Source organism: Pseudonaja textilis, chromosome Z (genome assembly GCF_049901715.1).
Source record: "Pseudonaja textilis isolate UNSWEBS1 chromosome Z, rPseTex1.2, whole genome shotgun sequence".
In the NCBI taxonomy this organism is placed as follows: Eukaryota; Metazoa; Chordata; class Lepidosauria; order Squamata; family Elapidae; genus Pseudonaja; species Pseudonaja textilis.
In genome coordinates this window covers 133,732,959-133,757,186 of record NC_142008.1, presented here as the reverse complement: position 1 = coordinate 133,757,186, position 24,228 = coordinate 133,732,959, and the positions used below count along the sequence as shown (strand labels likewise).

Here is a 24,228-nt window from a genome sequence, read left to right as displayed (position 1 = left end):
TACTTTAAATTACAATTCCCATAACTTCTATCCAATATGAGGAATTCTGTAAATTGTAGTCTAAAGTTATCTGTAAAGCCTCCAAGCTGGGTAACTCAGATCCCAATTTTGATTTGTCATCCAAAATTAGGCCTAATATTATGGTACTGACGGAAGTCTCCCTCACGTCAGGGGTTATCTAACAAAACATGTAATAATATACTCTCATATTTTTTTCCATCTCAGTTATTTTAGGATGGTTCCTTGGAGCTGTTTGTGTCAGGTGTTGGCTTGGGTTATTTTTAATGTTGATGACTGAATCACCCTTGGTATGTAAGCCTGCATTCCTGCTGCATGACATGTTCCAGACTCGGCACAAGTCATTTCTGTGAATATGATTTAGTCTCTTTTACACTGATTGTTTCTCCCAAGTTCTTTTTTTTTATGAGCTATGTCCACCTGTGGAGGAAACTGGCAAAAGGTGGGAAATAACTTTCTTCTTATGCAGGTAGTCCTCATCTTACAACAGTTCATGTAGTGACCAAAGTTACAACGGCACTGAAGAAAGGGACTTAATGACTGTTTTTCATGATTATGACTTTGCAGCATTCCTTCCGTGGCCACATGATCAATATTCAGACGCTTGGCCACTGACTCATATTCATGACAGTTGTAGTGTCCCCAGGGGTCACGTGATCCTTTTTTGCAACCTTCTGACAAGCAAAGTCAATGAGAAAGCCAGATTCACTTAACAACCACGGTACTAATTTAACAACTGAAGTTATTCACTTAACAACTGTGGCAAGAAAGGTGGCAAAATGGGCAGAACTCACTTAGCAAATGTTTCACTTAGCAACAGAAATGTTGGGCTAAATTGTGGTCGTAAATCAAGGGTTATCTGTATCTAGTTGCCATTGTTTTCTTCCATAGGTACAATAGTCCTTGTTTGTTTAGTGACTGTTCAAATAAATGGCACTGAAAAAAGTGACCTATGACCAGTTTTCCCAGTTACCATTGTAGCATCTTCATGGACACATGATCAAAATTTAGTGCTCTTAGCGACTGGCATGTATTTGACATTTGTACTGTCTTGAGGTCATTGTACCCTTCCCAGAAAACTTTCAACAAGCAAAGTCAATAGGGAAAGCCAGATTTGCTTAACAACTGCATGCTTCACATAACAACTGTAATGATTCACTTAACAACTGTGGCAAAAAAGTCATAAAATGGGGTAAAACTCAGTTAAAAACTGCCTTGTTTGGCAATGGATATTTTGGGCTAAATTGTAGTCGTAAGTAGAGGACTATCTCATACAGGCAGTTCTCGAATTAGGACCACAATTGAGCCTAACATTTATGTTGCTAAGGAAGACATTTGTTAAGCGAGTTTGTTTCATTTTATGGCTTTTCTTGCCAGTTAAGTGAATCATTGCATTTGTTAAGTTAGTCACACGGTTGTTATGTGAATCTGGGTTTCCCATTGACTTTGTTTACCAGTAGGCCGCAAAAACTGATCACAGGATACAGCAACCATCATAAATATGCCAAGCATCTGAATTTTGATCATGTGATCACAGGGATGCTGTAACGGCCATGTGAAAAATGGTTATAAGTCACTTTTTTTTCAGTACTGTTGTAACTTTGATCACTAAATGAATTGTAAGTTGAGGACTCCCTGTATGTCTTCTTCCAATCAATTTACACTAGGGTAGGGGTGTCAAACTTGTGGCCCACAAGCCAGATGCGTCACAAGCTGGCCACACCCACCCCCAGTTTAGCGAAGGGGAAAAAAGTTACAATATGTGTGACATTGCCAACATGACATCCTAAGTTTGACAGTCCTGTTCTAGGGGCAGTTCATAAGTAGAGTCAACATACAAGCTGATCAAAAACTGCCCTACCCAACATTTAAAAGCAGTGGGATTTTTTTTTCTAAAAAAAGAGGAAACGAAAAATCCAAGCTTAAAAGTTTTGAAAGTGTCACATAATTTAACAATCTGGATGCTCTTCAAACCTGAATATTATAGTCTTTACACCTATTTTAACACAGCCTTGGAAATTGCAGATGTGATTCGCTTTTGGAAGGTGAAGGAATAAGGAGGACTATTGCTCTGATAATAGCCTGGAGAAATTTCCAGTTTCGGTGATCAGCTTTTCCATGTAGGCTGGGAAAAGAATCTTATGCCCTGGAAGGACACTTATGTAAGCACCATTTCTCAATCCATGCTACTTGCACATTTGTGGTCGTCAATTCTCAGAAATCCCCAGCCAGCACAGCCACTGCTGACATCAAGGATTGTCGTTTGCAAATCTGGAAGTGACTAAGATTGGTGTGGACAGTGATGAGCTACTACACGAACCAGCAATCTCACACTGCGATCTGGTTTTTGCACATCCAGTCAGCCATAAGCAGCCTTGATTGATTGGTTTGGTTTTTGGTTCAGAGCGCTACATAAACTGGGCTTTGTAAACCACTGTTGTGGTTTAATATGCTTAAATCCAGGCAAATATGTTTTCTTCTAATAATCATAGTTTAGAAGGTTCTACAAATGAAATTTTATAGAGAGAGCTGTTGTTGTCCTGAACTGGGACGAAGATAAAGGACAGGAAAAACAAAATATTTTGGTCACACCTAAATAACCAATTAGCATGTTAAACATCAGAAGGGGAGGAGTTAGATTTGATAAAAGGTGAGAGGTTGTGAAAATTTCAAGATGTGAAATTTGAGCAAGAACACTTAATATCTGGCAATTTTTACATATTTTCTGTCCAGTTATATGTATTTAATTTTGGGGGTTCCATTTTTTTAAAAAATAAAATTTATTCAATTTTCAAAGGTTTTAAAAACATAAAATTACACAGTTGTGTCAACATGAAGACATCATTTATATTGCCTTGTCTTATTTCTATACATACTTTCTTATTACATTACAATTACATATACTTTTCCCTATTATTAGAAATTTATATCACATATTTTCATCATGAATTTCTATTTTCCCTATATTAAATATATATTTCCTATACTTTACTTAATTGCTACATTGATTTCTTTGTATTCTTAAGCCATGCATACCAGACGTCCCAGACTATATATAGTATGTCAATTTCTCTTTTAGTTTAGAATCAGCCTGTCCATCTCTGCGCAGTCTAATATTTTCTTTATGACTGCTCCCTCTGATGGTATATTTCCGTTTCCAAAATTGTGCGTATGAGATCCTAACAGCAGTTAATATATGTAACACAATATACTTATCTTTTTTACTGTATTTCCTTTGTTATACCTAATAAGAATGATTCTGGTTGAAGTTCAATGTTTTGTTTTATGATTTCTTTTAACCACAGTCGAATTGTATTCCACTATTTTTTTTAACTTCTGGGCAGGTCCACCACATATAAAAATAAGTGCCCCTTTTTTTCTTACACTTTGAACAGTTTGAATTTTGATTCACATACATTTTTGTTAGTCTAGCGAGGGGTAGGTGCCATCTGTAAAACATTTTGTACGTTTTCTCTATATGCTGTAGATATAGACAATTTATAATTTGTTCCCCACATTCTTTCCCAGTGTTCTACAAATCTATATTGTATCCAACATTTTTCATCCATACTACCATTGTTTCCTTAACTACCTCCTTTTCCATCTTAAAATCTAAAAGGAAACTATATTTTCGATATCTTTTTTTCTGTTCCTTGTAGGATTCCATCTAATTGTTGCTTGTCCAAATAAAATCCATATTCCTCTTTATCCTTTTTGTATCTTGCCTGTACTTTCATATATGGCCACCAGCCTATATCTATATTTTGTTGTAACCAGGGGTGGGATTCAACTGATGTTACTACTGGTTCAGTGACTAAGTTTTGCTGCATTCGCATGTAAAAAAACCTTAAGCTGTGCTGCCCAGACAGCTGAAAAGCACTGCGTGTGGATGTGCAACATTTGAAAAGCCCTTTTTCCTGCTTTTTCAACCTCATCTGTGCCACATAAAGCAGCTGAGGTTGAAAAAACAGGAAATAAAGGACAGGTAATAGCAGCACACACAGAACTGGTTTGGTGTCTGCTGTTTTTCAGAGCTACCGGTTCTATAGGGCCGGGCAGAACCGGTTGTGCTGCCCCTGGTTGTAACTCTTGTATAGTTTTTAATCTTCCTTGTTCATCTAATAAATCTTTGTAATTCCTCATTTTCATCAAACCCACTATGTTCAGATAAATTCCATGGTTGACAGCCAGCCTGGTATTTTAGCATAATGGTTCTTCTTAATTTTACTCCATATTTGAATTAATGTGTCTCTAATTAAATGGAAATAAGAATGTTGCTTGTTTTTTCCATCCCATAAGAAACTATTCCACCTTCTTTGCAGATCATGGCCTTCTGTTAACAATATTCTTTTACTTTTTTAGATTGATCCAGTCTTTAATCCGTAGCATAGCTAGTACCTGGTAGTACACTTCCCAATCTGGGAATCCAAAGCCACCCCTTTCTCTCCTATCCTGCAAGTTTCATTTTTATTTTAGCTTTTTTTTCATGCCCAGACAAAATTGGTTATTATTTTATCCTTTTTAGAAGAAAATAAACAGCAAACATTGGTCCAGAATCTATGGGATACCACAAAGGCATACATAAGAGGTTTAGCAATTGCATATATTGCACGTAGACTTAAAGAAAAGAAAGAAAAACAAACCAAATTACAAAACACGCTCACGGAAATAGAAAAAATATTACAAAAGGAACCACAGAATAAAGCAGTAAATGAAGAAAGAGCTATGATCAGATACAAACTGAATATGCTGATGCAGGACGAATGGATAGAAAATATGAGAAAGATGAAACAAAACTACTTTGAACATGTGAACAAGGGAAGGTGGCTAGCCTATAAATTAAAAGAAAGAAAGGAAAGATCAATCCAACAGTTGAAAAATGCTAATGGTATTTTACAGCGTCAAATGGAAAAGAAAAAACATACCGCTAAAACTTTCTTTGAGGAACTGTATAGGCGGGAGGACATAATAGAAAAGAATATTCAACAATATTTAAAAGGGAAAGAGCTAGCTACAATCCCAAAAGAAAGCGAGGAAGTGATGAATAAAGAAATAACGCAAAGGGAACTTTAAGAGGCGATTCAGAAGCAAAAAAATAATAAGACACCAGGACCAGATGGTCTCCTGGGGGAGCTATACAAGACACTTCAAGAAAAATCAGAAATACAACTGTTAGAATTATATAATGAGGCTTCAATGACAGCGAACTTAACTAAATCGTGGGAAGAAACATACATAACATTAATTCCAAAAGAGGATTCAAACCACCAACAAATTCAAAACTACAGGCCCATATCATTACTAAATGTTGATTATAAGATATTTATGACCATAATGGCAGAAAGACTTAAAGGAATATTAAACCAAATTATAGACAGAATTACAATGGATTTTTGCCGAATAGACAAATTATAAATAATACCAGAATGGTAATGAATGTATTAGAATATTATGAGGCACACCCTGGAAAGCAAACAGCACTGGTTTTCCTGGATGCACAAGAAGCATTTGATAATGTTAATTGGCAGTTTACTACAAAGCAACTAAAAGACATGGATTTTGGTGATAAATTTACTAAGATGATTTCAGCAATTTATTCGACCCAGATTGCTAGTGTAATATTAAATGGAGACAAAACAGAAACATTTAAGATTAATAAAGAAGGCAGGGATGTCCATTGTCACCCCTACTCTTTATCCTCACAGTAGAAAACTTACTGACAAATATTAGAAGAAACAAAGAAATTAAAGGGGTTACAATTAGAAAAGATGAATATAAAGTACAAACTTTTGCTGATGATATGGTATTTTTCTTAAAGGACACGGAGGAAACTGGAATTTTTGGGGTTCCATTGACCCTCCTAGCAGAATCATATCTGCCATGATTCTTAAGAGAGCATCATTATTATCAATTGTTAGCTGATGTGATAATGTACAAAACTTTTAATGGCAATTATGTTTTTTATAGAATGGAAAAACTGGGAAATAGTCTTTTAAAGATGGAACTACCAGATTCCTGAAGAATAAAGGTATCAATCATTCTTATGTGTGACATAGTTTATAACAGGTGCTAGGGACTATAAGGACATTCTGCTCATATCCTGCTTGTGTGTTTTCCAAAACATTAGAGAAAATAACATAGATGTGGCTAGGTTTTTTGACGCCAAATGGCTTGTATTTTTAATCACTGTTATTACAAATATCAAAAAACATCAAAGGCATACATTCTTTAATAATTATAATTGTTACAATTCAATAATCAATTATAATAGTTAAGACATAACAAGGGACTTCAAAGGAATAATTTAATATCTATTAATACATATCTCTTAAAAACATTTTTCTTTAACTATAAATATATATAAACTAGCAGAGACTTTGCAAATATACAAGCAAGGAAACTAACTCCTGGTTAGAAAAAGTAGCTAAAATATACAAAATATAAATTGTCAAATTTTGGATCCAGATTCTTGCCCTGTGATTGGTACATATGAAAAAGCTTAGCTATAAAATCAGACCATGGAGGTAAAGAAAACTGAGACAGCCTTGGTTGATCTTTTCAACTGTATGTTTAGCTATAGTTCTTTCCCAATAAACTTCAAGCTGCCCCTCTGATAAAACGGCCAACTCCAAATTCCATAACAAGCAAGGTTGACTGGGAATCATGGGACTTATGACCCAAAAGATTCCGAAGGCTTCCATATAGGATGGAGCCCAAATAATGCCTGTGAAATGGAACTACAATATAGAATTTAACGTTGAATTGGCTTATCTTGGCTTAAGCACTTAAAATATTTTGGAACTCAGACATGAATAGTAAATTATTGCTTGTCATTAAGTGTAGTAATGAGGGAGAGAGAGGAGAAGAAAAGTATCTTACAGTATTGGCTGCTGCATTTTAAATGTACATTTTGTTTAATCTTAATAAGTAAATGTGCACGTCAGTGTATAAACAAAATTATTGAAATTTCACGACTTTCCCAATCAAAAGAGGTAGTAGTAGTCGTAGTAGCAGCCACCTAGTATTGTATTTATTCAGAAAACAAATGCCTTGATATTTTTACTCATGTTACTCCTTCATATACTCAACCACATTCTTATCTCATCCATAATGTTTTAGCCCAGACTCAACCTTACTACACTATATCACCAGTCACCAGTTTGAAATTGCTTGAAACTTATGAACAATGAGGTTCTAATTCACACCACCCTTTAAAATACCAAACAGAAGAAGAGCAAAAGCAATGATGTTCTTCTTTTAGTGATGGAAAACCCAGACCAGAATTCCCCCAGAATCCTCAACTTCTATGTGTCAGTCAGTTGTTATTTTTATCTGAAAGAGGCTTTTCATTCCTAACTCTGGAATCCCAATTCCTCTTTTCTGGTGGAACTGGAACCAAGGGGAATGTTGTCAGCGGCTTCTTCCAGAACAGATTTGGAAACCCCATGGATCTTCTTCCAAACTTTGTTCCGATGATCCTCCGTGAAGCAAGGCTCCAAGATGGCTGCCATTTGAGTGATTCTTCGGTGAAAGCGGCAGCGATCACGAGCCATTTCCTCCCATGGGCCCCGACGGGCAGCCCGAGAGGCGTAATCCCAGACTACTAGTGAGTGGACAGTGACCACTGGGGAAAATCGGACCTAAGGATGAAGGAAAGAAGATGTGAGCTAATTAGGCTGGTATTTCCAGGCGGGTGCTTGTTGCTCTAAATCAAGTACAAAATTCTATTATATTATACCACACACTCTTTATCATATTTATTAGATTTTTATCTAGCCTGCACAAATTTTCTCTTATTTTCTCTACAATGATAACCCAGTGAGGTGAGTTGGGCTGAGAGAGTGATTTGCCCGAAGTCATCCAGCCAGCTTTCATGCCTAAAGCAGAACTAGAACTCACAACCTCCTGGTTTCTAGCCAAGCACCTTAACCACCATACCAACTGACTTTAAATCTAATTCAGGTCTAAACTAATGTTTTTCTTGTGGTTTCTTCTTTCCTAGCTTCCTCTTCTCTTTTTTTCTTCTCCTACTTTTCTTCTTCTCCAGCAGATGGGCAGGGCAGGGCTCTGGGTCTCTCCATATTCACATGGTTATCTGCCAAGAACTTCCCACTTCATCATACTGGTTTTACATTTAGGCACTCCCAACTTGCAAACTTATTCAGGGTCCTCCAAGTAGTATAAGGAAAGTCAGATCCTTCAGGCATATTCTCCTTTAATGTTATTCTCCTTGCTTGATGGTCTCCTTCCATCTTTTAACTAGAATTTGTTCTTTAGATTTATGTACATAGTTGTTGGATTGAGATTTGTGGAAACTCGAGTTCCAAACCACCTTTAATGGTCAAATTCACAAGGTGACTTTAGGCTAATCATTTCTCACCCCAACTATTTCACAGGACTGTATAAGGATACAAGAGAAAGCAAAAATACTTTGTATGTTCCCCTGATGCTTTATAAGAAAAGAGGGAAATAAAAAAAAGACATTTGTTCCTTTGAATCATTTTAGGTGGTTTCCCAACAGTTCTGACACTATTTCTTCTCAGCCTTTTCATTTCATTTTATCCCTGCAATAATCTGAGATTAGACTATATTCCATTTTTCTTCTGGGTGCAGTGCAAATCAAATAATTTCACTCTCACAACAGACACATGAAATCTGGTGAGCTAAAAGGTAGCTACTGGCCTCCAACACCCAGGAATCCCCACAGGGTTCACTACCATAATTCACGATCAACACCCAAGTTAATCCCTCACCATGTCAGTATATAAGGGTGGTTGAACTTGAATGTCTTTTTAACTTTTGCCTTAATGAAAGCGAGGCTATTTCCCACTCACAATCTCCACCTTTCAAAAATTATTTAAAAACAGAGGGCCAGCCCAAGTTCAAATAAAACTGTCGGGCTTGTGTGCTTGCTATTTTTCATGCTCTTCTTCAAGGGTTTGTGCATTTAGGGTCGTTAAATAAGGACAGAATTTGTGTCTGTGGACTTGTGCAGAAGTGCTAAGTAAGGCAAAAACGAAGTAGAAAACATAGCCAGGAACCTTCATTTTTTATTTATAATAGGCAATCTCTTAAAGAGAGGTAGGGAAATGAGTCTGCTTGACTGGGAAATGTCCTAATCTTACATCATGTATTTTCTTTGTAACAGACTTGTGATTCATAGTCAGGGACAATTAAACAAAAAAAAGATGAACTCCATTGCTTCCCAGTTCAGGCACTGATCTGGTGACTGTAAATTAATCATGTCACATTACATGAATCTTCTTCCTATTTGCCTTTCCACAGAAGCGCACTCAATTGGAGCTGAATTGCCTGAAATTACTGAATGGGAATGGCATTTTGTGAATGATAAAACACTTTACCTTTGCTTCCTAAGACATTCAGCCCTTCATTCTTCAACATGTTCTTTGAAGAGAGTCCTCCAACAGTCTAATCCTAACACCTCTTCAATAAAATATTTTTGCCTCTGGCTGATAAAATACACAATACTTTCATGACTACTGTACAGGGAATCCTCCACTTACAACAATTCATTTAGTGACCGTTCAAAGTTACAACAGCACTGAAAAAAGTGACTTATGACCGTTTTTCAAACTTACAACTGTTGCAGCATCCTCATGAACATGTGATCAAAGTTCAGATGCTTGACAACTGATTCATATTTATGACTGATGCCTTGTCCGAAGGTCATGGGGTCCCCTTTTGCGACCTTCTGACAAGCAAAGTCAGTGGGGAAACCAGATTCCCTTAATAACCAGGTTACTAACCTAACAGCTGCAGTGATTCACTTAACAGATGTGGCAAGAAAAGTCATAAAATGGGGCTACACTTACTTAACAAATGTCTCACCTAGCAATGGAAATTTTGGGCTCAATTGTGGTCGTAAGTCGAGGAGTACCTATATTTATTTCCAATAAAATGGACCATACAGCCTGGGACCTGGTTTATTTGAGAGGTTATCTGTAACCTATAGCAGGGGCCTCCAACCTTGGCAACTTTAAGACTTGTGGACTTCAATTCCTCAGCCAGCAAAGGAAAGCTGGCTGAGGAATTCTGTAAGCTGAAGTCCACAAGTCTTAAAGTTGCCAAGTTTGGAGACCCCTGTCCTATGGTATCTTTCTGGCTGATCTGGTCTGACAGGGTTCCTGTGCTCCAGGTTTCTCCTGTTAAACAGTGTTGTCTGTTGAGACCCCAGTAGCATGCCTTCTGTATCTAATTGTTCTCTATAATGAGGTTTGCCCCAAGATCCAAGTGGCCCACACCCAACTGGTGTTTCGATGGACCCCCAAAAAACTGATTTTTCACCCAGACTTTGGGCAACTAGGATTAAAAAACCCTTTTTCTTCCTTTTCTTTGTTCCCATCTGGGTTATTTTTGCTATTTTGACTCTTTTTTTTACTTTTATGTTGTTTGCTTGTTTTGTTTTTCACGTTTTGTAAACCACCCAAGATAACCAAGAGTCAGTCGGCATATTATATAAATAAATGGAGCAAAAATCCCCACTTTTAATCTCTGCAAGAAATTCAACTGATGCAACTTTGCTCACTATTGTACTGCTTCAAAAACAATAGCTCAACACCACTATGTATCATCTCTATTCTTCATCATCCTGGTGAAAATAGTTTAAAAAAGCATAAACATTTTCTCAAACATAATCATGTGGGCAAGTCTAAATTTCAATCAGTCATGGCCAAGAGCAGAAATACAAGTGTTCATGGCTCCTAATTAAGGAGACACAAAAAACAAAAAAAAATAAAACAAAGGTGGATTTAGAAAATCCTCATTCCAAACACATTCAGAAAGCACACATAAGTATTTTAGGACTCTCACCTTCTTTTTCACTTGGATTTCCTGCTGTGAACCTTCTTCTGCAGGGAGAGAAGTGTTTTTCCTGGCACTTGGTTGGCAACATAGGTAGGTCTCTTGATTTCTTTCAACTTTTTGGTCTTTGGGCAATGGCTGCTTTGGTAGATTACATGATTCTTCAAGTTTAGAACTGGTTTTTGTCTGACTAGAAAAGACAATAGTTTCTTGATGGTTCTTGGGCTTTGGTGAAGCAAAGTCTGTGAGGTCCTGAACGGGTTTGGAAAAGCAAAGTGGGTGGGAGAGATCACTGTTCATGGATAGAACTCCACAGAGATTCTCAAAAACAATCTGCTGTACAGAGTCCTCCTCTTCTACTTCCTGATAATTTTCTGTGTCGCCTGAATTATTGCCATCAGAGCAAGTTTGGGTCTTACTACTCTCTTCCATCCCATCCTCACTCCACCAGTCTTCTGAACTGTCATCGTTGTCATCTTCTTCATCTTCTACTGGACTGTAGAATAAGGAAAGTACCAGGGAACTTTGGAAGCTATTGGGGTTGGTAGAGGATTCCATGTTGAATGTATCTTCATTCTTTCCATTCTTTTGCTTCATTTCTGGCTGTTCCTCATCATTTGAAGAACCAAGTGAACATATTAAGTTTTGTTTTCCACATATCAGAGGATCTTGGTTAGATTTAGTGTTCTTCTCCAGTTCCTGGGGAACCATGGTGGTTTCCAAAATTTGATCAAAGCACTTATTAAAATTTAATTGTCCAATAGGATTTAAGCAGTTCAAACTATTTTTCAAACACCCAGAGAGGTCCAACTCTTCTTTAAAGATTTCAGGATTGTAAGTATCTTCCAACAACTTTGGGGAGTCATGCTCAGAACTTTTTATAGTCACACATTCTATGTCTTTTCCTGAAGAAGCTTGCCAATTATTTATCAAATCAAATACTATCGTAGGATTAATTAAACACAGCTCAGAAATCCCTTCCTCTTCCAAATGTATGTTATTCACTGCAATGCTGCTTGAATGAATCAAAACTTGTTCAATGTCTTCCCCAAGAGAGTCATCTGTAACCAAGCTTCCCTCCAAAAGATAGTTTATATGACTCTTCAGAGAATAATGTTCTTGACAGTTGTCTTCCTCCATCATCTTCTCAGTGTAGTTTTCATTTCTTTTAAGTTCTCTGGCCTTCTTTAAGTATTTCATCTTCTCTAAGATGGGCAATGCCCTTCTGGCAATGCCCATCAACACAGCCTTTACCAGGTTTGTAAGGAAAGGTTTCCAAAAGTATAAAAATCTTCGCAACCAGACCATAGTGAGCTTGAACATATGTTGAAGAACTGGAAATGTGCCAGCAGGGGTGGAGCTGACTGGTACAGGAGGTGGGAGTTTCGCCATTCCAGGTCCAAAGGGATAGCAACTATTGACAAGAATGTTTGGGGGTTTAAAGGGTGAGGTGAATTGGCTGGCCACAGTACACGGAGGCATTTTAAATCTGAAAAGAAGCAATCAATGATGGAATTTAGAGAAAGAATATGCAAGTTGAAACTCAAGATTCTTGAACCGTAATAAACTACAAGTCCTTGAGTTATGACTGTATGAGGCCAACATTTCTGTGGCCAAACAAGACAGTTAAATGAGTTGTGCCCCATTTTACCATTATTTTTGCCACAGTTAAGTGAATCGCTGTAGCTGTTAAGTGAATCAAATTGGCTGTTAAGTGAATATGACTTTCAGCATTGACTTTACTTGTCGGAGGCCAGCCGGAAAGGTTACAGATGACCCCCAGAATAGAACAGAATATAATTCTTTATTGGCCAACTGTGATTGGACACACAAGGACTTTATGCAAATGCTCTCAGTGTACATAAAAGATACATTTGTCAAGTCAAGAATCATCAGGTACAACACTTAATGATAGTCATAGGGTACAATAAGCCATCAAATCATAGCACAACTATCATATATACATGCCAGTTGCCAAGCGCCCAAATTTTGATTATGTGACCACAGGGATGCTGCAAGTCATAAAGGTGAAAAGCAGTCATAAATCACTTTTTACAGTAACGTTGTAACTTCAAGTGGTCACTAAATGGTTGAGGACTAGCTGTATTTTACACGAGGTTACATCAGTACATTGTCTAGCACTGTCCTTTGTCTCATATGGAGCTCTTTTCCATCCTCTGCTATCTAAACCTTTTTTTAACAATATAGCTCTTTAGGATTGAACTCCACTATTCACATATAGTTCTACTAAGCATTTTACTATAATAGTTTATTTTTATGCAGGAAACCATGACAACTTTAAGATGTGTGGATTTTAAGCATGGCTGGCTGAGGAATTTTGGGCGTTGAAATCCACACATCTTTAAAGTTGCTATGGTTGTACTACACACACACACACACACACACTAAACTATCAAACACTTTAGTAGTATTTTTTATTTTTATGCAGGAAACAATAAAAATGAGAAGAATGAAGCAATTTTTAAAAAAACATGGAAATACTAATTAAGATAAGTAATTATACTAGTCTGTTAAAAAATACACATTTTCTAAAGATTTTATGCAAACCTAGTAAGCAAAGGGGTCATGCTGTGATTGAAAATCAAGTCACAAGTAACTCACCTTATAAGCATTCATTTAATGATAGGCTTGGAAAAAGTGACTCATGATCTGTTGTCACAGTTATGACTGTCATACCATCTCTGTGACTGCAAGCATGGACCTTAGTAACCAAGTCACATTTACAACCTGTTGCAGCAGTCTGGCAGATGATTGCAATTTGTGACTTTTTTTTTTTGCTAATTTCTGGCAAAAAATACCAAAAATTGAGGACTATATTTAATTCTAGATATTTTGATCTATAACTCCCAGCACCCTTCAGCTGTAGCCAAGATTTCTGGACATTGCTATTCAAGAACATCTGAAAAACAAGTTTTCCACCATCTTTCTTAAACTGTTTTGGTTAAAACATTTTAAGAAAAAAAAACCTGGCATTCTGGCACGAATTTTTAATATGATAAAAAATGCATGATATTCTTTTACTGCAAAGTCTGCAAGAATATTTATTTATTCAGAGGGAAAACAATGCTTGCTTTATACTAAGTCATGCTTCTGGTATCAGATTCAAAAGCTGAACAACAAAGCCAGAGTAACAGAGTTGGAAAAGACCCTGGAGATCTTCCAGTCCAACTCAGGAAGGAAACCCTATATCATTTCAGACAAACGGCTGTACAATCTCTTGTTTAAAAACCTCCAATAAAACCTGAAAGAGAACAGGTTCTGGCATTTGGAAAATCACAACACCAGCATTCTTTGGAAAATCAAAGTGGAACAATTCCCTTCCAGGGCATCCTTGTTCCTTTGCTAATCCACTTTTTTCAGCAAAGGCCAAACTCAGAATAAGCTTTCGGGAACAAGAGCTGGCAAGTGAAGGCATGGAGAAGGGAAAAGGCTGGAAGACCACGTTCTTGCCTTGCTCCCAAATTCCAGCACAATACCTTCTGCCCCCTACCTGTAGGGCAGTTCACCTCCCAGCTTTCTTAGGGAAGGTGTCACCAGTTGAGGTGTGTAGGCTGAATTCAGGGTGCGCCCCAGACAAGTTGAAGCAAGTGCCCCTGGAACGCTGGCAACACCCCAGTCCGGAAGAAGAAAGGGGGGACGCGCGCACACATACACACACACAGTTCAGATGCTGAGCGTGCAGCTGCCGAGGAGAGAGGAGGAGATACAACCCTTCCGACCCACAACAGGTTAGATCTGGAAGTGGGAAGAGGAGGGGGGGAAGGGAATATATTTACAAAGGGAATCATCAATGTATGAGAAGCGACACGCATTACAAAAGAGCAGAAAAGTTTGTAAATGATTGTGGACTAGAATTCTTCTTGATGGTTGATTTGAATGATCAGAAGTTATCAGTGCAAACAGCTTGGGTTCTCTAGGACAAGAAGTGGGAAGATCGTCATGGAATGTAGAGGAATATTATGGAAAGAGGGAAGAGAATTGCAAGGTGGCTTTTCCTGAGGATATCTGGTTCCTTCTGAAAGAGGAGAGTAATGAGTGTTTCCTAAGAAGTATTTGGTGGACCACAAGCAGTAGCACTGGAAGGCCAGCAAGGGGGTGGTGATGAAATTGGAAGCTGAGTCAGGAAGAGGAGGCGGACTATTTTGAGGGTCCGTGACAGAGAAAGGGGAGGGAAGGGAGAGAGAGACAGAGAAAGGGGAGGGAAGGGAGAGAGAGACTCAAAAGCAGGCCTCCCAAAACTGGGCAACTTTAAGACTTGTAGACTTCAAGCTATGCTGGCTGGAGAATTCTGGGAGCTGAAGTCCACAAGTCTTAAAGTTGCCAAGTTTGGAGACCTCTGCTCAAGAGTCCATAAAAATCCCTACTCTATAGCAAAAACAAAACAAAACAAAAACAACCTGGAATATTCTTTGGATGAGGAGTCTTAACTAACCATTCTGGAGGGCACCAGGTTGGAGAAGCCATCCTAGACTTTGGAGAACCACAGAAAAAAACTTGAAAGATTAACCTTGCGGGACGCACAAGTCAGAGAAGAGAATGACATAGCAATGATATTTTGAAGGATCAGAGCAAAAGCGACAGCACTTTACAGTTGGGGGTTGGGAGGGCCGGAGAAGCAAAACCCAAGAACATCTAGGGCTTTGGGCCGGGGTCCAGAACCGAGGAAAGGAGACACCACGCTTGTGCCAACAGAGGGGAAAAACAGTTCCAAGAACCGCACGAAGCGAGAGGGAAGATTACCAACAATTAAAAAGGGTGGGTCGTTTGGGTGGATGCCTGGGAAGGCAACCGAGAGGGCGGAGGTGGCAAGGCTATCATAATGCCAAACCGGGACACCTGGCCCGAGTTCGGAGAACCAGGGCTTTTCTGAAAACAGGCGTTTCCTCCGGGAAGTGCCTTAAGCACGTGAGAAACAGAACACACGGGGTGGGGAGGCGGGGAGCCAGCCTGGAAACACGCATTTGCCGGGTATAAGCAGGAGAGCGACCGGGTGAGCCGGCCTCCTAATAGGCCAAGAGGTCCAGGAGACTAAGAGGCCAATACCTTAGGGGGCAGCATTTTGGGGTCTCCCACCCCTCCATCCCCAGGGGAGGAAAAAGGTCTAATAATTTTTAACCCTCTTACCTCTGGATTTTTAGCCAGAAACAAACTCGCTCCAACATGTATCCGCAGGATAAACACGAACAAGCGGCCTCATGGTAGGCTTTGCAAAACAGCAGCTCTTCTCTGTACGAACCATTTCGCCCTATCGAGAATGACCTTTGCTCTTTCTGTGCAGATTAGAATAGAATGTTTCAGAGGAAAGCGAAACCCGCAGGCACTTTATATAGACTCGTTCCGCAAGGATAACGTCACCGCACTGTGACGTTAGGACAGGGGGCGTGGCCAGAGCCTCAGTAGGAGAAAGACGTGACGGCTCTGCAAGGGGGAGGGGCGCGCGAAGGAAGTGGTGACGTCAGGGGAATGTTTTTGTGGCTGACGGCGGGGTGGGGGCGGGGGTAAGAGGGGCGGAAGGGTGGGGAGTTGGAATTTTACTGAATGCTTTCTATTTTCGTTTCTGGAATTTAAAATACGTTACTTGGAAAAACTCACTTTATTTTAAAATCAGCCACCGCCATTAAGAGAATAATGTTGAGAGACTCTAAGGCAGGGGTCTTTAAACTCGACAGCTTTAAGACTTGTGGACTTCAACTCCCAAAATTCCTCCTCCAGTCATGTTAGCTCAGGAATTCTGGAAGTTGGTCCACAAGTCTTAAACTTGCCAAGTTTGAAGACCCTTGGGCTAGAGAGATTCTCAGTCATCCTACTGCGCTACTACTGTTAGTCTTCTCATCACTCCTTATCACCCCTTCCCTCCCACTTATGACTGTATGTCACTTGTATCCTTATGATTTTTATTGACTGCTTCCTAGTATGATTTGCTTATTGTACTCTATGACTATCATTAAGTGTTGTACCTGATGATTCTTGACTCTTGATGTATGTATCTTTTCTTTTCTGTACACTGAGAGCGTTTGCACCAAGACAAATTCCTTGTGTGTCCAATCATACTTGGCCAATGAAAAATTCTATTCTGTTGTATCCAGATCGCAAAGGTGCTTTTTCAAGAGGCAACTAGACTTTCTTGGTTTCCTTTGAAGACAGCTTCTTGGATGAGTAGTGAAATGTCTTCAAAGAAAGCCAAGAAAGTCCAGTTGCCTCTTGAAAAAGCACCTTTGGATCAATATTATTTAGACTTTAGATAAAGTGCAAAGAAGAGCAGCTAAGATGATTAAAGGCCTAGAGACTAAAACATAGGATGAATGGTTGCAAGAATTGGGTAGTCTAGAAAAAAGAAAGATTAGGGGGGACATGATAACAGTATTCCAGTAATTGAGGGGCTGCCACAAAGAGGAGGGGTGAACTTATTTTCCAAAGCACAAGAAGCAATGGATGAAAACTAATCAAGGGAAGAAGCAATCTGAAATTAAGGAGAAACTTCCTAACAGTGAGGACAATCAACCAATAGAAAAGTTTGCCTTCAGAAGTTGTAGGTGCTTCATCTCTGGAGGTTGTTAAGATTAAACAGACACCTCTCTGAAATGGTCTCCTGCTTGAGTAGGGGGTTGGACTAGAAGACCTCCAAAGTCCCTTTCAGTTCTAGTCTACTATTATTATAACTCATATTAAATTGGATTTCTTGTTTGCGGAGGGAAGAGCTGCAGCTAACAAGGAGTTTGGGGTCTGAAAAATATAAAGGTTATTTCATCACCTGTGTGTGGATTTATTTACCAACATTTTGTCCTGCCTTTTTTTCAACAACTCACCATAGCTGCTCCTGGTCAGGTATTCCTTCACTTACAACAGTTCATTTAGTGACCCTTCAAAATTACAACGGCACTGAAAAAGGGACATGACCATTTTTCACATGGCCATTGTAGCATCCCCGTGGTCACATGATCAAAATTAAGATAATTGGCAACTGACTCATATTTATGACAGTTGCAGTGTCCTGAGGTCATATCATCACGTTTTGATACCTTTTTACAAGCAAATGGGAAAGCCAGATGCATATAACAATCACATTACTAACTTAACAACTGCAGTGATTCACTTAACAATTGTGGCAAGAAAGGACATAAAATGGGGCAATATGTACTTAACAAATGTTTCACATAGCAGCAACAGCAGAAATTTTGGGCTCAAATGCGGTTGTAAGTCGAGGACTATACTGTAATTCTTTCCTGCTTCCGCCTTTAATCAGGAGGCTATAGTAGGCAAATGGACAATGGGCATTTATGAAAGAATGCAATTCTTTTGCTGTCTTTTAACTTGATGTTGTATCAAAATAGCAAAGAAAACAGTAAACGGAGTCAAAAGGACTACAAATAGAACTACAAATAGAAAAGTCTATAACCTGGTCTTCCTACCTTTGATATGGCCACAGATATTTTACATGGGACAAAAAACATGGGACCTTTGTCCTGTTCAAATGCACACAAATCTACAATAAGAATAGAAGCAAAGTAAAGAAAAAACTTTTATTAACCTTTTTTTTCAAAGTTCTTTCCCATTTGGTAAGCAAGACAGGAAATAAAGGGTATTTTGGAGGAGAGAGATAAATTTTATACATACTATGGCACCATAGCAACTTTAATATGTGTGAATTTTAAGCATGGCTGGCTAAGGAATTCTGGGAGTTGAAGTCCACACATCTTAAAATTGCCATGGTTGTATTATGCATACACAAACACAATCATAAATACCACCCCCCACGCACACAAACACTAATATTCATGTTGTAATGAAGTGCAACAAGAAAAGGACACGAGGAGTTCATAAGGTTTTCTTGCATAATAGACTCTGACTACATTCATTTCTAAAATAGAAAGTATGGCTGCTCAGCTTTAAAACTTATTGTTAACAACCTTTGAGCAGTTCACTACTACTGTGCTACTGTATCCTTGATATTAAATGTCACCTCTTCTAGAAATGCATCATTTTACATTCTTCTGGTTTACCTCTGCAAAACAAGCCAAATTCACAGTCTATGTATCAGTCTTCTCCAACTTATGAATGAAGGCAAATATACTGTACATGTCCCAGGCAGAGGTGGGATTCTACAGGTTTGCACCTATTCACTAGAACCGGTTGTTAATATTCTAAGCAGGTTGTTAATATTCTAAGCAATTCGGAGAACCAGTTGTTAGAAGAAATTACTGGCCTAATCCTCTAAGGAAGGCAGGAAGGAAACATTCTGGTGTTGCTTACAGAAACTGCCTCTCTATTAACCCTTATTACATTCTTGGCAGGACTAGACTTCCTGTCTCAGGAACATCTCTGGAGTTTTTTTTCCTTCCTTTGCTGGTACTTTGCTTGTGTGGAGTGATCATTCAAAGTTACAATGGTACTGAAAAAAGGTGACATGACTATTTTTCACACTTCGATTTATGACCACAACTGAGCCCAACATTTGATAGACAAGCAGGTGTTAAATGAGTTTATTTTGCAGTGGTGGGATTCAAATTTTTTTACTACCAGTTCTGTGGGCGTGGCTTGGTGGGTGTGGCAGGGGAAGGTTACTACAAAATCCCCATTCCCTCCCCACCCCACTGACCTGCTTTCCAGCTCCATTCTCCTGTGCAGGGCAACCAAAGAAGACCCAGCCGATTAGCTGGGACTCGGGAGGCAGAGAATAGATGGGGCCAGGGGCCAGTCAGAGGTGGTATTTGCCGATTCTCTGAACTACTCAAAATTTCCACTACCGGTTCTCCAGAACTGGTCAGAACCTGCTGAATACCACCTCTGTTCTTTTGCCTCATTTTATGACTTTTTTTTTGCCACAGTTGTTAAGCCACTCACTACACTTGTTAAGTGAATCATGTGGTTGTGAATCTGCCTTCCCCAATTGACTTTGCTTGCTTTCATCAAGATCCCAGCAGCAATGTAAACTTATGGACATAAAGTACAGATAGTCCTTGACTTACAACGGTTCATTTAGTAGTGACTGCTTGATGTTACAATGGCACTGAAAAAGGGGACTTATGATTGTTTTTCACACTTACAACCTTTGCAGCATCCCCATGGTTTGATCCCCATGATCAAAATTCAGGCACTTGGCGACTGATTCACATTTATGACGGTTGAAGTTTCCCAGAGTCACATGATCCCCTTTTGCAACTTGCTGACAAGTAAAGTCAAGGGGAAGCTAGTTCACTTAACAACCATGTTACTAACTGAACAACTGTAGTAATTCACTTAACAACTGTGGCAAAGAATGTCATAAAATGGGGCAAAGTTCACTTAACAAATGTCTCTTAGCAACAGAAATTTTGGGCTCAATTGTGATCATAAGTACCTGTATTGCCAAGATTCATTTCTTAATCACTTTAGGAAACTTATTCATTGCTTTTCAACTATTAAGACAATCACTTTTATAACATGCACTGGCTGAGATTCCTTTAAACCTTAGTGAATTTAGAAACGAAACATTTATGGCCCCAAAATACCTCTTTTGGGATAAACAAAAAAAAGATGATTAAAATATTGATTTTGGAAATTTATATTTGGACTAAGGATCTAGATGGAATTTTGAAATTAATAAAAAAATATATAAAAAATTAAAGGCTCTTTTTTCTAGGAACATACTTTTGCTTTAAACTATTAAAACATGGTAAAATGAGAATTTGAAAATCGGACAATACAGGGAACTAGCAGAAATTAAAGATTACAATTAGAGGAAAAGTGCACTTAAATTGGACTTACCAATGCAAAATGGAGCAAAATATTTTAACATTGGATGTATTGTAAAATATTGGTGACCAATGGAAATTAATCTTAAAAGTGTCTACCATTATTGGTAGACTATTTTTAAAATAGAGTATTGAAGACGACCATGTTTTTTTGGACAAGACTGAGACTAATCTGTATGTGGGTTTAAAAATGGATTTAAGAAGAAGAATGACATGGAGAAAGTTGTTAGACTGGATATACCAGAAGATGCTTTAATAATGAAAAACAAGTCATTTTTTTCTCTCAGCCCAACCTACTCAGTCCACTTCACAAGGTTGTTGTTATTGTGGAGGAATATAGGGGGAGGAAAAATTATAAAGTAACAAAGATAGACTTAAATAAATAAATAAATATTCAAATGGCAAATCAAAAGAAGGACTTTGTTCTAAATTGGACATACAAAGGACATCTGTTAAAGTTCTGAAAGATTTTATTAGAAGGGACAAAGAAAATGAAAACAAGTTCTAGGACATTATTTGAAGGGATTAAAGATCAACAGTTTTAAAAGTCAAAGGAAAAAATATGGTTTTAGTGTATTTGTTCAAAGTTAAAATAGATATGATTTATTTCTAGTAATTCTTAACGGACTTTTGCTGACTGAATGACAAGATTTTAAGGATCTGTTTATAGGTGAGAGATGAAGTATGGGATGAAAAGACTGTTTATTGTATTTTAAGAGAAGGTGGTAAGGTATTAAAATTATTTATACTTGTCGTGATGAAAAGGTGATTACTTCTGTATGTATTTTTTCCTTCTTCTTTGCTATATCTATGCAAAGGAACAATACTTCTCCTTGCTTATTTGTCTTCTTTCTAAAATAATTCTGTCTGCCATCATTGGATGCAGAAATAAAATTAACATATTCCTAGATTCCTTCATTCTTGTAAAGCCAAGATTATTAGCTCTAAATACTTGGCATTCCTAGCAAGCAATTAAAGCTCAAGAAATAAGTAAGCCTTGCCACACAAATTATTCTTATTACTATTCTTTGCTTTTTTTAAACCATTCTGACCCTCAATTGCTCCTTTAGCTGCAATCCTTTAAATATAAACACCAAAATTCTGGTGTCTGTAATGTCTTTTAGGATTTTAAAAATATTAAAGGCATTTTTTCTATACTAAGAGCATGCAACAACACGCAGTACGTCATCCAAATAACATGGATAATGTACTTGCCTCAAGTCATGACATGAAATGCTGCAAAAGTACCTAATAGGTATCATTTGCACAATTATCTCATACCACCTGTGTCCATTTCAGCACCCTTGTGGTTTGTAAAAACCTTTATATCCTGCAGTCTTCCCTTCTCCAGGTTAAATATACACAATGCCTCCAATGTTTCCTTAAACATTATTTCCCATACTTCAATTTCTCTGTGTTCATCCTAAAATGCAGGGTCCAGACCTGGATATAATCTTCTGGGTAGGATCTGATCAAGACAGAACAGAGAGAATTAATTATTCTATACCCATGATGCTGAACCTATGGCACGCATGCCACAGATGGCACACAGAGCCATTTGTGCCAGCAAGCGAGCCACAGGCAAACCTACCTCACTGCACATGCACGTGCCTCCCAACTAATTTTCAGCTGGTTTGAGGCCTTTTTTGACCTTCCAGAGGCTTGAAAAAAGCCTTTGCAGGCCAAATAGGACTGTTTTGTCACTTCCTATTAATACCAGAAGTGATGAAATTGGCCTATTCAGCCTGCAGAGGCTTTTTTCAAGCCTCTGGGAGGCCAAAAACGGCCTCAAAACAGCCCAAAATCAGCTATGAGGTGCAGTGCAGGTAAAGCGGGGGCGGGGGGTTGCACAAGCATGCGCAAGGGCGTAGTAGGGTATGCATTGCCTTCTGGGTGCTGGCACACGAGTGCACAAGCGCCAGCGCACACACAATTTTTGGCACAGGAGCCCAAAAAGGTTAGCCACCACTGTTCTATACCATAATTGAGCCCAAAATTTCTGTTGCTAAATGAGGCATTTGTTGAGTGAGTTTTGCCCCATTTTACAACTTTTCTTGCCAGAGTTGTTAAGGCACTCACTGCAGTTGACAAGTTATTAATCTGATTATTGCTCACAATTGGAAATTGTCTATTGTCCCTTCAGAGAAGATGGTCATTAAAAAAATTCACAAGTGTGCAGAGATGGACAGCCTAACCAAATTACTAAAAAACAACAAAGATAGCGAATACTACAAAGTTTGGAACTGTTGGTATGAATGGTTAAAGAAAAAGTAACATTTGATAACTGAATAAGGTATGAAATTATGAAGGACATGCGTTTAATTATAAAGTATTCTGTGAAATTAAAACATTAAAAGAACGAGGAAGGCATTGTAACAAGGTAGTTCACGTCAATGTTATGGGGTAAAAGAAAGAAAAGAAAAATGTAACCAATGCTCAATGCCTGCTGCAAAATGTATATATGTATATATATTTGTTTATATGTTTGTTTCTTTTTAAATGTTTTAAATATATGAAACTTAAATAAACTTAATTTTAAAATTCTAAAAAAAAGAAATAAACCTTTTCGATGGCATTTTAAGATAATTCTGCATTTATTAAAGCTACCTTAGTGTTGCAGCACATGGGTCTCCTATTGCCCTATGGATGTTAATAATAATGTTTTAATAATAAAGATACAGAATAATAATCTGATTATTAATGAATTTGGTTTCCCCATTGACTCTGCTTGTCAAAAGGTGGCAAAAACGTGATCCTATGACCTCAGGACATAGGAACCCTTGTAAATATGAATTAGTTGCCAAGCATCTTAAATTTCAATCACACGATCATGCAAATGTCGTTAAGTATGAAAAATGGTTGTAAGTCACATTTTTCATTGCTGTTGTAACTTTGAACAGTCACTAAAGAAACTAAGTTGTGGGCTGCCTGTGTACATAAACAGATGAGGAAGGAATACGTCACTTTCTAGTTTTATTTTCTCTTTTCTTTATTCTCTCCAACCTGTTTTCATTTTGTGAACTAAATACAGTTGAACTGGCAATTTAACCAATTCGTTTATCCCACTGAAACCAGTGCGAATATTCTAAGTAGGGGTATACCTATGGAAAGGGGTGTTTCCCTTACTGAATTGGGTGGGCCTTTGAACCTCATAACCTAGTAATTTCAAGGCTCAACTAGTGCAATGTGCTTTACAGAAAGCTTCTCTTGGGAAATAAAATCAGAAACCTCAACATATCCAGAAGAAAGGGTCATAGGCATGATGGTTATGAACCTCTTTTTCCCAAGCTGTATTGATTGCCCATTTGTTTCCAGGTGCTATTCAAGGTGCTGTTTTATTATACACAGGTAGTCCTTGACTGATGATCATAACTGAGCCCAAAATTTCAGTTGTTAAACGGGGCATTTGTTAAGTGAGTTTTGCTCCATTTTGTGACTTTTCTTGCCACCTGATAAGTGAATCCCTGAAGTTGTTAAGTTTGTAACGTGGTTGTTAAGTGAATCTGGCTTCCCCATTGACTTTGCTTGTCAAAAAGTCAAAAAAGAAGACCACATGATCACTGCAGCCATCATTAAATTGATTCAGTTGCCAAATGTCTGCATTTTGATCGTATGATCATGGTGATGCTGCAACGGT

The 24,228-nt window shown here is 38.2% G+C and overlaps 2 protein-coding genes across 2 annotated transcripts in view; one reads left to right on the top strand and one right to left on the bottom strand.

Annotated features, from left to right (window-relative positions):
- Nucleotides 1-6,170: 6,170 nt before the first annotated feature.
- On the bottom strand, nt 6,171-16,218 carry PPP1R15A (protein phosphatase 1 regulatory subunit 15A). Its single transcript, XM_026712078.2, has 3 exons — nt 15,985-16,218; nt 10,849-12,328; nt 6,171-7,658 (listed from the first exon to the last, which is right to left on the bottom strand). The coding sequence occupies exons 1-3, from the start codon at nt 16,020-16,022 to the stop codon at nt 7,371-7,373; spliced, it is 1,806 nt and encodes a 601-aa protein (XP_026567863.1). The 5' UTR covers nt 16,023-16,218; the 3' UTR covers nt 6,171-7,370.
- Nucleotides 14,504-24,228, top strand: part of PLEKHA4 (pleckstrin homology domain containing A4) — a 71,626-nt gene continuing 61,901 nt past the window's right edge. The window contains exon 1 of the mRNA XM_087918163.1: nt 14,504-14,588. The gene's annotated coding sequence lies outside the window, so the exon portion shown is untranslated. The remainder of the gene's footprint in view (nt 14,589-24,228) is intronic.

What these genes read in the sequence shown, in the direction of transcription:
- PPP1R15A (XM_026712078.2), bottom strand. Translation starts at nt 16,022, where the DNA reads ATGTTGGAGCGAGTTTGTTTCTGGCTAAAAATCCAGAG. An exon ending in TTCTGGCTAAAAATCCAGAG is followed by an intron (nt 12,329 to 15,984) that starts GTAAGAGGGTTA and finishes GCTTCTTTTCAG; the next exon opens with ATTTAAAATGCCTCCGTGTA. An exon ending in AAATCCAAGTGAAAAAGAAG is followed by an intron (nt 7,659 to 10,848) that starts GTGAGAGTCCTA and finishes CTTCATCCTTAG; the next exon opens with GTCCGATTTTCCCCAGTGGT.